Here is a 16407-nt window from a genome sequence, read left to right as displayed (position 1 = left end):
TTGAAATGTAAATAAAAGAGAAAAACAGAGATTTTTCTCAGATCACTCTGCCAAATTGTCATAATCCCTGTGTTCTTTTTAAGACTATCAGCTCTATTTTAAATTTGCCACAGTCTACCGCCCTGAAAGCCTCTGCTGACTCATGTAATCAATTCCTTTCTTTCTTTGTAAACATGTCGAGGTCAGGTCAGCAATAGTACTTCCAACATATGACCCACCCATGCTAATTCCCTGCTCAGCTGTTTTACATCAGTTTGAGCCTGTTTCATTTAAGTTCTCAAAGAGGTGGTTAGGCAAATGAAACCCTCTGGCTCTCACGAGATGTTATTCCTGCATGGCTCTTTAAAGAGGTTTTTCCCTCGACTGGAACCTCAGTCCTTGCCATTATAAAAAAAAATAATAATAATAATGGATTGGATTTATATAGCGCTTTTCAAGGCACCCAAAGTGCTTTACAATGCCACTATTCATTCACTCTCGCATTCACACACTGGTGGAGGCAAGCTATAAAAAATAGCAGTATTACTTCCAATGTGTTTCCTGGTGGTTTTAGACATGCAATTGTAAATCTTTTATTTAAAAAAAACTGGCCTTGACCCTTTACTTTGCTCAAATTCTAGATCAATCTCAAATTGATCTCATCCTTTCAAAGTTATTAGAGAAAATAGTTTTTACCCAGTTGAATAATGGTAAATGGCCTGTATTTGTATAGCGCTTTATTAGTCCCTAAGGACCCATCCAGTCATCCACCCATTCCACACACACTGGTCATGGCAAGCTATATTGTAGCCACAGCCACCCTGGGGCGCACTGACAGAGGCCGGACACTGGTGCCACCGGGCCCTCTGACCACCACCAGTAGGCAACAGGTGAACTGTCTTGCCCAAGGACACAACGACCGAGACTGTCCGAGTCGGGGCTCAAACCGGCAACCTACAAGGCGAACTCCCAACTCTTGAGCCACGATCACCCCTTTAATCGAGGATTTTTAGTCAGGTTCTAAACATTTACATTCCACTGAAACAGCACTCTAATGGGTTTTCAATTACATCCTTATAGCAAATGATTCTGGAAGCTCTGTGATTCTTGTGCTTTTAGATGTTACTGCAGCATTTGATACTGTGGACCACAGTATTCTTATCTCACGTTTGGAACACTGGGTTCCAACTGGGTGGCAGAACATTTAGTGTTACTATTGAACATTTTTTATCCACCTCAGTCCCCCTTTCCTGTGGGGTACTTCAGGGGTCAGTCCTTGGTCATCTTTTTTCCCCTGTTCTTGCAGCCTTTGGGCTCTATTCCTAGAAAACATGAGATATCCTTCCACTGCTATGCAGACGACTGCCAAATTTACCTGCCTTTAACACCTAATAATCCAGGCACCATCAAACTCTTTTAAAACTGCCTTTAAGATGTCAAGGCTTTGATGGCTCTGAACTTTTTGAGCTTCAATGAAAGCAAAACAGAGGTAATTATATGCAGGCCTAATAATACCTGACGCAACCCAGTTATTAATTATGGTTGGCTTGGGTCATACATCAGACAGCATGTCACAAATCTGGGAGTCATTATGGACTTGGATTTTAAATTTAATAAACAAATCAGTTCTGTGTTGCAACAAAGCTTTTTCCACTTAAGGCAAATAGCAAAGCTTCAGCCAGTTTTGTCAAGGCATGGCTTGGAGAAAATAATACTTGCCTTTATCTCAACTCGGCTTGAGTATTGTAATGCACTTTATGCTGGAGTCAGCTAAGCATCCCTCTCACGTCTTCAGCTTGTTCAACATGCTGCTGTCCATCTCTTAACTGGTACACACAGGCATGAGCATATCTCTCCTATCCTGTCCTCTCTTCACTGGCTTCCTGTTTATCACAGAATTTATTTTAAAGTCCTAAAGTTGGCTTATAAGTGCCTAAACAGTCTTGCTCCTCCATACTTTTCTGATGTACTTCAGCCTTATATTCCCTCCTGGGCCCTTAGATCAGCCAACTGCTGAGAGAGGCACCTTCACTTCCTGTTTTTAAGTCTCTTTTGAAAACACATCTTTTTTCAAAAGCATTTGGACCAGTGTGAGTTGACATGCTCTTTTTATTCTCTTTGTTTTACTGGTTTTGTCTTTCGTTTTATCTCTTGTTTTGTTTTTGTACAACATCTGCTATATAGTCAGTATTGTATAATAAATGTCACTTCAGGAAGTATCAATTATCTTTAGTGCACAATTTTATTTATTTGACCACATTTTGAAATTGACTGTTAGTAACAACACATGGGAAATACAGTGGAACCCCAGCTTACGAAGACCCCATTTAACGAAAAAGTCAAGTTATGAAATCACTTAACGGCAATATTTCTGCCCGTGGTACGGCAAAATGCCCGCGTAACATACACGTACGTATGTATGCTTTCTTCAGCCTCCACCAAGAACTTCGTCTTCAGCCAGCATCGCCTCACTCAAAAAGGCGATGGAAAAAGGCTCTTCGACATACGAAAATTTGGACTTACGAAACACCCTCTGTTCCACTGTATATTATTCTGAGACAGAAATTGTGGTATTATGATATGGAAGGCAAACGTCTGCAGTTTACACCACTTTCCTGATTAGTTTATTGGATGAAAAGTTAATTTCACTTCTTGAGGGAAACAGTAAGCTGTTTAGTTTATTTTGTAGGTTAGAGGTCTCATTAAAGTTAGAAGGGGGGTAAAGCAGTGTATGCTTATTGGTGAATGACTTATCAATCAGTACAAAGTACAAACAACTAGATGGCACTTTGTTGGTATAGATGAGACATGGTGAGGGGCGAGGTGGCTACAGGTGGAGGTTAACAGGTTGCTGTCCAGTCAATCATCCAATCCTAACTTCAGGAGCTTGTTGGAATCAGCCAATCACAGACACACCCACACAACCAGCCTTGTGGAAGGAGAAAGAAAATACACACCCAACACCCCAGTGGGAGGAGCCACACATCAACACAGGCGGCATGTGATCACAAACCACAACACTGAATCATAACAGCAGAAACAGCTTTAGCTCAGGTTAAAAATGATCTTCTTATGGCCTCTGCAGTGGACTCATCTCTGTGCTTGTTCTGCAGTGTTCAATATTGTTGACCATAATATTTTATTACAGTGAGAAATGTTCCCTCTAATTTTTTCCGTGTCTGAGCGAAACTCCCTGTGCGGTCCCTTGGACCACTGTGAGCAACAGCAGACGTGTGCACTGTGGTCACGCCAGCATCGAATCCATCCAAGTTACATGGTTTATTAAAATAATCAAATTACAGCATTTACATTTATGTTAGACTACTTTTAATTAACTGCTTTAGCCCACTTACAATGAAAAGTTAAATAAATCTTGTTCATGACCTGTGTAGTATGTTAACACTATTGGAAGCAAAAATAACTTGAACTCCAACTTTGAAAACAACTTTTTTTTAAATTATTAATTTATTTTTTTTATAAAGCTCTGACTTGTATTATGAGTTTGTAGTCTGGGAGACAGTCCTGTAACTCTATGTCTGCAAAATACAGTATATAATGACCATTGTTCCTTCAGTGGGCTAGTTTCAGTCATTATGCAAATGTACTGTTTATAAGGTTGGGGAAAACTGCAGTCAGCTGAGACTGAAGAAGTCACTTGGATGAGTGACGAAACGTTTCTCCCACAAAACGCTACGTCCAGATGAACAGAATCAACCTTTGGAGATTTACTTTCCTGGATGATTGAGAATGCATCAAGACTGCAAAACAGAATTGTTAAAGTATTAATTTTAATTTCAATTAAGGTTAGATTTTTTTTTTTTTGTGCGCAACGCAGATTTTCTGTGTGCAGAGACCGTGCCAGCAGTGCGCAATTACTTTTTACTAAAGCATATAGTTCAGGCTAGATCAGATGATCCTGATAATAGTAAAAAATATTAGGTATTCAAGCCTGCAGTGGTTTGAATCATATCTATCAAATAAATCCCAGTCTGTTCATCTAAATGGAGAGTCCTCTTCACACAGTAAGGTTCCACAGAATTCTGTGCTAAGACCAATTTTGTAGAAATGGCTTAAATATAAAAAGACATGGATGACCTCTAATTTTCTGCTTTTAAATTCAGATAAAACAGAGGTTATTGTAGTTGCCCCTAAAAATCTTAGGAATATGGTATCTAACCAGATTCTAACTCTTGATGGCATAACTTGGCCTGCAGTAACACTGTGAGAAATTTTGTCTTTCAATGCAAATATTATACAAATATATAGGACTGCTTTCTTCCATTTGTGCAATATCTCTAAAATTAGAAACATTCTGTCTCAGAGTGACATTGAAAAAAACTAGTTATGTGTTTATTACTTCTGGGCTGGACTACTGTAATTTGTTATTATCAGGATGTCCTAAAAAATCTATGAAAAGCCTTCAGTTGATCCAAAATGCTGCAGCAAGACTACTGACAGGTACTAAAAAGAGAGCATATTTCTCCTGTACTGGCTTCTGTTTTTTGGCTCACTGTTAAATCCAGATTCTAATTTAAAATCCAGATTCTCAGATACAAGGTCTTGAATAATCCGGTCCCATCTTATCTTAAAGACCTTAGAGTACTGTATCACTCCGTTGAAGCACTTTGCTCTCAGACTGCAAGATTATTTATGGTTTCTAGAGTACGTAAAAGTAGAATGGGAGGCCGAGTCAGCTTCTAATATGGACTTGGGAGACGGACACTGTCTCTAAGATCAGGGTTAAAGCTTTCCTTTTTACTAAAGCATATAGTTCAGGCTAGATCAAATGATCCTGAATCCTCTCTTAGTTATACTGTAATAGGTATGGGCTGCTGGGGGATTCCCATGATTCATTGAGTATTTCTTTTTCAGTCACCTTTTATACTTAATAAGTGTTTATACACCTGTCTGCATTGAATCATTACTCATTATTAATGTCTGGCTCTCTTTCACAGCATGTCTTTTGTCCTGTCTTCCTCCCCTCACCCCAACCCGTTGCAGCAAAATGGGCGGCTCGCCCTGAGTCTGGTCACCAGTGTCGCCAAAGTACTGCCTCTTAGGGGGTTGAATGATTATTGGAGTTTTTTGTGTTGTATTATTGTAGGGTCTTTACCTTACAATATAAAGCGCCTTGAGGCAACTGTTGTTGTGATTTGGCGAACTGTCACTGGCATGTTGTTAGGGCGATTCTTGCAGATATTATGGTATGTAAATAGGGATGACGGTAAAAATATTAATTGCATATAAGTTGCTGTTTATAAGTGTTATAATTGATTGCGGTAAAAGCAATACTAACCAGCAGCTGATAGTGTTTGTACCACACTTAACATGTTAATAATTGTTAACTGTAAAAGCTTTACATCAATAGTGTATGAAAATCTTTTATGTTTTCAGCATTTACAAAACAGTAACGTCATACCTTTGGTAGGTCCAGTCTCCAGGACTAAATACAGCATGGTTGCTTTTTTTCCCCTGTACATCAACCCATTTCTTCTACCTTTTGAAAACACTCCTGATAACATGTAAAGATCACTTGATGCACATTGGTCTACCTTATTGGTGCCAGAGAACAAGAAAATCAGCTACACTTTAGATTAGACAAGTGGATCTTGATTTGCACAGTTTAAAATCACTTTGATAAAAATGTCTAATGGATCACCAAACAGCATAAATGACTCAGGACCACATGCAATACATCTTTTAGTGTAGCTCACTCTGCTCAACTTGCATCATTAACTACACCATTATGTGACTTTTCCGGCAGAATAAGTAATAAAACGTTGTAAGTGTCAGCAGTCAGGCTGTGAGCCGTAACAGCTGAGGAGGAGGTTTGTCAGAGGAAGTAAATCTTGCTCTGAACTTAATGAGTTTTGCTTGGAAAAAGTGCTGTTGTCATGTTACAGTCAGCGCTTCAGCAAAAATTGTTATTCTTCTGAATAACAGAAGAACAAGAACAAGAATAACAAAAATGAAGCCGGTTTTAAAGAAAACCCACACTGCATAAAAAATTGAAATGGGCACCCAAAAGTTCTCCCTGCACATTAAAGTGATCTTAAAGGTATTCTTGGTGTCATCGTATAACAGCCTCACTTTTCTGATTTCATTTCACCACAGTCACGTCACCATTAAAACTGCGAAACATAACTTTGAAATACATTCATTTCAGCAGTGTAGTAGAGTCCCTGGCAAGGAGCTTCCTGAACTTTAATTTAATATTTTTTTAACAGTGAAACATCCATAGCTAACCGCAGTAGACCTTACTAATTTACAGTCAACCCAAAGAGAGCGAATAGACAGAAAGGGCAAAGCTGTCTGCATTTTGTAATCCAGTTTGTGATTAACTGCTCCAAAGATTCCTCCAAAATACATCCAAGCATTGAAAGTGAAGTGAGGATGCTTTCAAACATAATGCCACAAACAGTTCTTATGTGTTCAATAACTTCAGCAGACATGCTCACAGCTTTTCAACTACTTGTCTTCTATCTTGTTATCTGTCTTGTTCTGCTGTGGCTTTAGGGCACTCACTGTCTACTGCCTCTATCACAAGAAGTGCTACAGCTTAAGTAGCACCAAGGTGTGCAGGAAGTATAGTTGGTATTTCTACTTGTTTAGTGAGAGTTCAGAGGGTATTGTTTTAATAAGGTGAATCACACACGTACACTTCAACTTTAACATTCTGCAGCCCCTCCCCAGACACCTTGAATGACTCTAGGTAACCATTCATAATTCATATTTTATAAGAAATTTTAATCTTTTAGAAACTGTTATTTATCATTTGTAGCTGGTTTATTTTTTTTAAACAACCATTACAGTACTTGCTGTTTTATTTTGAAAACATGTTCTATTGGTCAGTGTTAGGAAGATTTAATCCAATAGCATAACTATAGCATAGAACTGTGAACTGTGTGAATTCTGCTAAATCCTACTATGAGGAGTTCAGCGTTGCATTCGTAGTCAACATAAAATATTACAGTTACCTCAGAGGCCACAGAATAACGGTAAGTTCCCATAGAGTGAAGTATACAGAGGTATCCTAATATAGTAGTGAACGGTCAGCCACAGGGTAGTTACACTCTAAAGCATATCCAGATAATCTTCTATTTTACTTTAAATGTAACTGCAATTTTTAAATATACCTTCACGCTCTATTGAAAAAGACTTGATACTAAAGATTTAAAACCATCAACAGAAGGGAATAGTTTAATAGGGCAATAAAGTGGAAGTCTCACCACTTTGCAGCTACATTAAAATGATGCTGTGTACTTTGCTTTTCCCCCTGAAAAATGGTACTGCCATTGCTTTTTATTTTATTTTATTTTTATTATTAACTGTATCTAGGCATCTATCTTTTATCGTTGTATTATTCAACCAATAATGCGAAATACAACTTCAAACTATTTTTCTCTGTGATCTGCTAATGTTTTTTAATTGTTATTTTTTTCATTTACACAATCCAGTAAATAGTCTCCAGCAGTATGGTGAGCAAAGGCTTCACTACGTCAAACACTCTGAATTGCTTAAACTTGAATTTCATCAAAAGTTAAAGTTTGACAGCTATAAGTAATTATAAATATAACTAAATTTATAAAGGTCTGCTGAAAAAGAAATACAGCCCAGGGTTCAAGCCTCAGACTCAGTTATCTGTGTATGTAGAGTGGAGTCCTTTAACAAAGCTCCTTTAACCAGAGCTAAGCTTCTGAAAAATGTGAATCAAACTCTGTCCGAGTAGAAACAAGCACTCCTTTCTGAGTCCAGCTCTCTAACCTGCCACCGATGCCTCAATTAGCCTACCTCAGGCAAAGTCAGACACACACACCTACATACATGCACAGGCTGACCGTTTGCTGGTCTGTTTGCATAGCATGTGCTTCAAGCGTCACGCTCACATGTGGCTTCTTGAGAAAGCCACCTCTGTGCAGCCTGCTGATCCTGAATGTGCTTGTTTTATTAGACCTGAAGAACTGGGTTCAACCATGTAGAGGGGGTATGAAATACAAGCTTGGTCTGAGGCATGGAGGTCTGATTCACAACTAGCTACAGTCAAATGCAGTACAGCGCTACTGGTTATTTTTATTACTCGGCTTCCTCCTCCTGACATAACTAGAACACATTACTGATTGTATTCACCTTCATTTGACAACGAAGTCCAAGTCTTGAGATTTAGACTCTCTTTTGTGAAGACCCATGGAGACAACCAGCGCAACCCCCGGGAAAACATCCAGAGTTAACATACTAGAACCCACCATAGGTTTAGTAAGAAGCAACAGTCCTAACCACTAATTAAACAGAGCTTAATACTCCAAGTTGCTAGTTTCAAGTCTTCTTCAAAATGCATGGATGGCTCATATGCAAAAAAAGTGTGTCCATTTAGAGTAGAATGAGTGATTAAAGGTGTGCTTTAAGGCATGTCTGTCATGATCCTTGCTTTTGTACCCACTGTTTTCTGTTTCATATATTCCGTTTGAATTTGTTGTAGTTTTCAGTTTAAAAGTGACCTTTGCTTAGGTTAGGTTATGTTTATTTTTTTCTGTCAAGTTTATCTGTGTAGTCTCAGGCTTTTAGTTTCCTGTTTTATTTTGATAGTCTTTCGTCCTGTTTGTGCCATATTCAGTTTTGCTGCCCCTATCGTTAGTCTGATTTAATTGACTTGTGCCTTGTTTTCCCCAAGTGCATCCCATCTCTTTAATTACCTCCTGTGTATATTTATATCCTCAGTCTCCCTCTGATGGTCATATTGTCATATTGTTCCCATTTGCTGTGTGTTTCCATGTGTTCAGTGCTTTCTATCAATTTTTCCTCATTCCCAATTTCTAATTCTTGGAATTTTGTACTTTTGTCTTTCTTTTTAGTCTAGCAGTTACAGCAAATAAAGCGGCCTCTTTTAGTTACCGCTTCACTTCTGAGTGCTGTGTTTGGGTCCTACCTCTGCTTGCCACTGCCTGCTATGATGACAGTGACCGACGAGGTGCTACTTTGTTAGCATGTTTTCACATTATAAACTGAAGACCTTAGCTTACAACATCACAGGAAGAACCCCAATAATTCTCCATAAATAAAACTGTTAGATCCAGCCGGTCAAGTTAAAAAAAACAACCAAACAAGGCATCTAATCTAAAAATGCCACGCTTTAGTTTTCAGAAGTACATAAACCAGTGAGCGATGCCAATGGCCCATCCTTTGGCCAATTTCTCTCATATGCTGTAGATTTTTTTTTTTTCAGACATTACCATGAGGAGAAGATTTATGGAGGGCACGCAAAGGAGGATATTGGAATAGTCATGGCAAGACAGAATTCATCTGTAAACAGCCCAGGATTTTTTTCCTCCAAGTACTATAAAAAGCAATAATAACAACTACATGTTTGTGTTTGTAGCTGACCAAGTGTTCACGTGTTTTGACTTTTAAGAGTGTAATTCATTTGACCTGCTGTAGCCCATCTGTTATGTTTGTGAAACAATATTTTGCAGCAACAGCCCAATTGAAAGCCTAACAGTGGGTTTTCCACTGTAATGCTGAAACTATTTCTAGATGTGAATACCATTTTTGAAAGCTGCAGTGTCTACAAATTAAAGACCACGCCACAAATTTCTGTGATGATGGACAAAAATCTCATAAAACAATAAACCTTCAGAGTTCTCTTGAAATGACAATACATAACGACAATCTATTTTCATAATCTGAATGAAACACAGCTTTAAACACAGCAAATAATTACTGGTCATTTAATCTCACTATGTTCAAACCGATGGAACATCTGTGCAGGAACAGTCGCACCCATCTCTTCTTCAGTATGATGCTTTACTGCACTCGAGGGAACCCATTCACTGCAGCAGGGTGTAGTTTGGTTATGAGCCATTTGTCATTTCTGTCATTTTGCTCGTGCAAAAGGGAATGAAGCCTCAGATTTACAAGAACAGTTTACGCCTGGTTGGACGTCAGGACATTATCAAGTAAAGAAGAGACTTTGAGGAACAGAGATCTGCTTTCCTTCCAGCTTCTATCTCAGCATACACATGTGAAACAGGAGACTCACTTGGAGATAACCAGAGACCCAGTGGCACCTACTTCACACAGTGCTGTCACTGCCAGTGAGAACTCTCTGTAGGAAGTTCATGACAGTGGTGAAGAAAGTCTTTGAAGAGACAGCATTCACATGGACTGGAAAGATAAGCAGATCTAGAACCGTTTTATCTGAAATGTCTGCCTTCAGATAACTACAGAAGAGTTGTCAATGAATGAACCCCCAAGCGCTCTATACAATAAACCACATTCACCTACTCATACAGCCTTTATTATATGTGCTTAAGTATTTAAACACCGTGCTTCATCTATTGCAAATTTAGAACCACCAGATAATGGAGGATGCACGTTTTTGGAACTATCTGGCTGTGACTAAAATATCTGAAACACTTGTGATGCAATAAATGACATAAAAGCTCCCTACCAAGAGTTTTCTAATATTTGATCATTTTACTGGTTATACATACTTTCTGGACTAATCAGACAGGAGAGTGTGCTTTCAGCCATCTGATAGCTTTGTCTTGTTTGTTTTGCTTTTTAAGTTTCGAAACTTAGTCAATAAACACTATGTTTTTAGGTTAATGTTCTGGTTTCATGGACGTTCCCTGCATGCAAAAAGATCATACTTTTGAGGAGCTCACAGCAATCCCATAATTCAGCATGTCAGAGATCACTGCCAGAATACACCTTGCACAGAAATGAGCAGTGTCTTTGGCAGAAAAGCATGAATTAACATCCTGGAAAACATGATAGGCGGATACTTATTACCTTTCGGGCAGATGGTATCTCTTAGAGGGACTGTGTGAATTACATTTTTAACCCTTGTGTGGTGTTCGTATTTTTGTTACTCAGCCAGTGTTCATGGGTCTGGTGGACCCGCTAGAGTTTTGGCTTTCCAAATTAACACTATCAAACAATTTTATGTTAAATTACTCAACAGATGTTTACTTCATCCCCATTACAAGACATATGAACAGCAAACATGGTTAATTTTTTCCCTTTACCTTTGTTAGATCACATTTATGAATTAATGTGCTTCTCGTTTTTCTTTTATATAAAATGTTATAAATAAATCAGTTATAATCAAGTGGAGTGAGTGGAAAGACACAACACATTTACACGTGAAAAAATAATTAATTGTTTAATTTTTCTTTTGACAAAAACTGAACACGGGTCTCACAGACCCGAACACCATACAAGGGTTAAGTTGGGTTGTTTGGGATAATTTTGTATGGGGTAAACTCTGTGTTTAGTTCATTGGCCTCCCCATTCATTAGGTCTCAGTCTCACAGAACACCTTTGGAAAGCGCTTAAAGATCTGCTTAACTGATGTGATGCAATGACATGCTAGCATATGTTAGCAGATTATCAAAGAAGGTTCACCTTTAATACAGAACTGAGTCTTTCTGAAAGTAAGGAGCCATTCCTAATATAGTGGACACTGTGTGTAATATATTTGAGCAGTGCAAAATAACTGATGGGAAGCATAGCAAGCATTGGTATGTTTTGTTTCATAGGTGTTTCTCTATTGCTGAAGACAGAGGCAGCTCACATAAGCAGCACAAGAAGCCTCTGTCTGCTGTTCCACAGCTGACTGTTTAAGTTGAACTCAGTTCTACAAGAAACAGTGGATGTCCCCAGGTGTGTGTCTCAGTTCAGCTCTGACACTCTTAATGAGATGAATTTGTTGCTTTTATATAATGTGTTCCCATGTTTGGCTGACAAAAATAAATAAATAAATAAAGCCCAGTTCAATCTCAGTGAAGTTATAAAAAAGGTAGACCAGTTTTCTAATTTGGTTTGGTTTAATGTATGTGAAATATTAACGGCTTGCCTCAAAACAAATATGCAAATACTTTTTGCAAGCTTGCAATGCAAGCTTTTATTGCATTTTATGGAAAATTTGGTAAGGAAAGCAAATCTTGAACTCACAGTGAAAATGCAGGCTACAACATGATGGAGGAAATAAGCACGAGATATCTTCATGGTGTAAGTAGTGTTCATTTGGAGCATAATCACAGCATAATCCCTCTGCTGCCCTGCCTGTAACAAAAGGCTCAGTGAAGAGAGAGGCTTTCTCATCATTATTGCAATACTCAGTTTTAGACAGCAGATGTCTTTAATTTAGAGAAAAGACTACAGTTTTTATCATGAGTGGTATACACTGTATACTGCTAAATAAAGATATAATAGAGCAACGCAGCTAATGTCTTGTAAGAGAAACTGCAGGTTTTGGCACTTAAAGCACTGCCTTCATTTTTCATCCCTTGAGGTAATTAATACCTCAGTTATACAGTACTGACGGAGGGGGTGGCTGTGGCTCAGGCAGTAGAGGAGATAGAGTGGCAAGTTGGAGGTTTGAGTCCCACCACTTAGTTATGAAGTACTTAGAGCAGCATAAAGAATCACATGCATGTATGTGCCAATGGGTAAATGTGGCTTTTACTAAAATATGCTGTATGTGTTAGAATTGAAAGTGTAGGTGATAGAAAACAGAGAACCTCATTTGGTTAGCAGGAGAAAGATGCCCATTCAGGAAGTGCTGGGGATGCACCTGCTACTGAAATCAAACTCATGTCTGCACCTCATCAAAAGGTTCACACTATGATATCTGCAGAAAAATAAAGATTCAGATTGAAGATTGTTATATAAAATACATACACCTGACGTGATCTTCTCAAACAATAATCCATACTTTGCATTTCAGAGAGAAACAGATTTTTCATTGCACAGCATTCATCTTATATGAAGGTAATTGTGTACAAAACACCTTAAAATATGATAATTTAAAAAATTGTTATAGATTTAAAAGACTCCTGCAGGGTTTCTGTTTGAAGTTGAGAGTTCTTGTTAAAAACTCAATAAAATCTGAAAAGATTACAAAGAGACACAAATGAAAAAAACAACTACTGATTGCTGAACAAATAAATAAAATGAAAATGTATTTTTTTATTCAGGTGGAGGAGGTCTAGAGTAGGAAGACGGAGACATAAAATACACATATGTGAACACATATGTTCATGGTTCGACATTTTCTTTTTGCATTGACTGCAAAGGTCCAGCATCATTTTCTAAATGCTTAAAAAAAACAATCAATCAACTTACCAAGAAAATATCAGCACAACAATATTAAAAATACTTTATTTATCCTACATAGGATATTCTTTTGTTCAGCAGTTGAAATACTACTACTACTACTACGACTGCTAAAAAAATAAAAAGAAATAATAATAATAATATTAATAATAATAATATTAATATTAATAATAATAATAATAATAATGATGATTATGATGATGATGATGATGTCAAGTACATTTTAAACATTAATTTAAATAATAATTAGTCACAGCCTCGTATAAAATAGCTTTTAAACATAGCTGGCACACAATGCGGCAAAAACAAAACAAAACACTCACAGGATTTTGTTCTATGGTGAATACTGTTCAGAATTATACTTAAATACTTACTACATTTTAGAGACCTTTACGTGTTATAATCGTCGTAGTTTAGATGATATGTATTGATTTGCCATACACATGTGCACGTATACTGCGTCTACAGTGCAGCACACGTGGAGCTGGCTGCGATACTGCTCCGATCCGCTGCGATTGCACTAGAGGAAATATTAAAATAAATAAATAAGCAGAAGAAGAAGAAGAAGAAGAAGAAGAAGACTCTAAGCCAATCAGAAAGCAATTTGCTGCTGCCTGGTGAATGTGAGCGCGGATAAACGGAATTGTTGTGTGTCGGCCTCGGTGATATTGTGTTTGGTGACAGTAATAAGAGTAATTGTTTCAGGGCCGTTAAATCCCCTCACAATGAGCCTGTCTCTGAGGTAAGCCGGTTTGTCGCAGTTATTCCAACATTCCTCAAACCAGCGCACAGAGCTATTCGCTAGCTCTTTCACATAAGAGGCGCTAGCATGTTAACTTTGCAACGCGTTTGCTGTGTTTGTTCGGGAGCGATAGTGCATAGGAATTAGCTGCAGCTACTAATCAGTCGACGTTAGCTGCTTACTGTTTTTTGTTTTTCGTTTCTTTGAATGTGACTTGGACGACTACAATGTACTGTACTATAGACCACATTTATTTGCAAAACTACTGTTCAGATGCCACCCCTGTACTGATCCTTACGTTCAGTAAGGATCGACTGGATAGCCACAGCACAAAGTCATCAGTAACAGTACAAAGGAGCGTTTTTTTCTCATTTATTTTTTAAACAAATCAGCATTCTTGACCAACATAGTTGCTGATTCCGTTTTATTCAGTGCACATACACTTTTGTGTACGTGTAGTGGAATTGTAAGGGGGAAATCCTATATTAAATATTATACATGGATAATCTTGTGTTGAATTGGCACAGAAAGGGGAAAAAGGACCAAAAACAAAGAAAATCTAACCGAGGAAAGTAGCTGTATCAGCTGTCAGCCAAACACTTCAGTGTTATGTGTATCTGACAATTAATGTTAGAATGATACTACAGTCAATTTGTTTTGTTATGTTATTTTTGTAATGTTATTGATATTTAGATAAACAGGTGTCAGAGTATTACTCTATCATGTTGTTAAGTTGCTGATAAATCAGATATTATTGAATAAGTATTTGGTCGTAGATACTTCGTTAGATTGCTAACGATATATATGCACTGCACTCTGCTTGTGTTGCAAACACAGAGCGTAGATACCTGTAAACTTCAGTCTGTAAATAGTTACAGATTTTAAGTTTGTTTTCTCAGGCTGGGTAAAACTGATCACAAGGCTGTGTACGTTGTCTAAACACTGAGTGCACTGCCTGCATATTTGTCTATTGTGTGTTTTGTCAGCCCTTTGCTTTTTAGCTAACCTTCTTCTGTAAAGCTGTGGTGTTCTGCCATACGCTGTACAACATACTCTGTATTGAAGCTTTAATTTGGGGTAACAGCAGATAAGTGTGTCACTTAAGTTAAAGTAAAATGTTTGCAATATGATGTGATGTGCAATACATTTGTGTATCACATGCTGCATCTGTCTCTCTCCAGAACGGAGCTCATGGCAGACAAAACCAAGCGTAAGAAGAGGAGAGAGCTCACTGAGGATCAGAAACATGAAATCAAAGAAGCATTTGAGTTGTTTGACACAGACAAAGACAAAGAAATTGACTACCACGAGCTGAAGGTGAGCACTGGATGATGAGAGGAAAACAAGTTTGACAGCTAAGAACAGTCCGGTGATGCAGTATTTAATCTGCTGTGTTTAGTATGTTAAAATGTGCAATATGTCTGTCATAATGAACTCAAAAAGCAGTTTTTCCTCACATGTTTACATCTGCTGTACTGCTGTTGGAATACAGAAACATCTCACTGTCACAAACTGTCAACAGGTGGCAATGCGTGCACTCGGCTTTGAAGTGAAGAAAGTGGATGTTCTCAAGATCCTTAAGGATTATGACAGAGAGGGAAATGGGAAAATAACATTCGAGGACTTCAGCGAAGTTTGTAAGTTTGCTTTCCCTGCATGTGCCCCTGTGCAGACAGGGGCCGAGGGGAAGAAAATCTCTGACATCTTTAACTGAAGTGTTTCAGTAACTCTGATGCATGTTATGTATGGTTCTGCAGTGACTGATCGCATCCTAGAGCGAGATCCGAAAGAGGAGATCATGAAAGCCTTTAAGCTGTTTGATGATGACGAATCAGGAAAGATCAGTTTGAGGAACCTGAGACGTGTGGCTCGGGAACTTGGGGAGAATATCAGCGATGAAGAGCTCCGCAGCATGATCGAGGAGTTTGATACTGACGGAGATGGTGAAAGTAAGTCAGCACTTGCTCTTTTCTTCGACATTGATAATTATTGCTATATATTTAATCCCTAGAAGGGAAATGCGTTCAGTTTGTTTAAGTGAACAGGAGTGGATGAGTGGGACTTTTGTTTGTTTTGGTGTACGTACAAAAGAGGCGTATGAACACCATTTATAAGGTGCTCGTATGGAGACATATTTATCGTCAAGTAGTTTGGGAAAAATACATATCTTAATAGTTTTTTATCTTTACCGTGTACGACTCTGGCTACTGGCGCTCCTCTGAAAAAGAAAGCCTCAAATCTCAAAAAATTGTTTGTGGTTCTGTTAAGCGCTATTGAGTCAATCATTCTTTAAACTTACTTAATAATGCCTTCATGAGATTTTAACCATTAGAGCAAAATTACTCATAACCATCTCACAGACGTACCATTATGTTCAGCTACTTTCAGGACCATTGATAATTACGTAGACTCTTTTTCTTCTATTAATCTTTGAGTTAAATGATGCAATTACTTCCTCCAAACTGTCAATGTATCCCATTTTTCTACCCTGATTTTATGGGGTTTTCTTTCTGATTTTAAATATGAAATATACTCAAATTTTAGAGCCAGTTAGGGGTTACAGTGGGATT

At 38.0% G+C, this 16407-nt stretch overlaps 1 protein-coding gene across 2 annotated transcripts in view; it reads left to right on the top strand.

Moving 5' to 3' along the window:
* Window positions 1-13670: 13670 nt before the first annotated feature.
* Window positions 13671-16407, top strand: part of cetn3 (centrin 3) — a 4896-nt gene continuing 2159 nt past the window's right edge. Inside the window, exons 1-4 of one of the 2 annotated variants that reach the window (XM_005739142.1) lie at window positions 13671-13837; window positions 15019-15154; window positions 15360-15474; window positions 15595-15786. In XM_005739142.1, coding sequence (XP_005739199.1) covers window positions 13821-13837; window positions 15019-15154; window positions 15360-15474; window positions 15595-15786 — 460 coding nt within the window. In that variant the 5' untranslated portion in view covers window positions 13671-13820. Of the gene's footprint in view, window positions 13838-14995; window positions 15155-15359; window positions 15475-15594; window positions 15787-16407 lie in introns of those variants that run through there. The other variant, XM_005739141.1, reaches the window with a different exon arrangement.

Source organism: Pundamilia nyererei, unplaced genomic scaffold, assembly GCF_000239375.1.
Source record: "Pundamilia nyererei isolate P.nyererei 1_Seehausen unplaced genomic scaffold, PunNye1.0 scaffold00089, whole genome shotgun sequence".
In the NCBI taxonomy this organism is placed as follows: domain Eukaryota; kingdom Metazoa; phylum Chordata; class Actinopteri; order Cichliformes; family Cichlidae; genus Pundamilia; species Pundamilia nyererei.
Note: the sequence above shows the minus strand (reverse complement) of the source record. Positions and strands in the feature narration are given on the sequence as shown.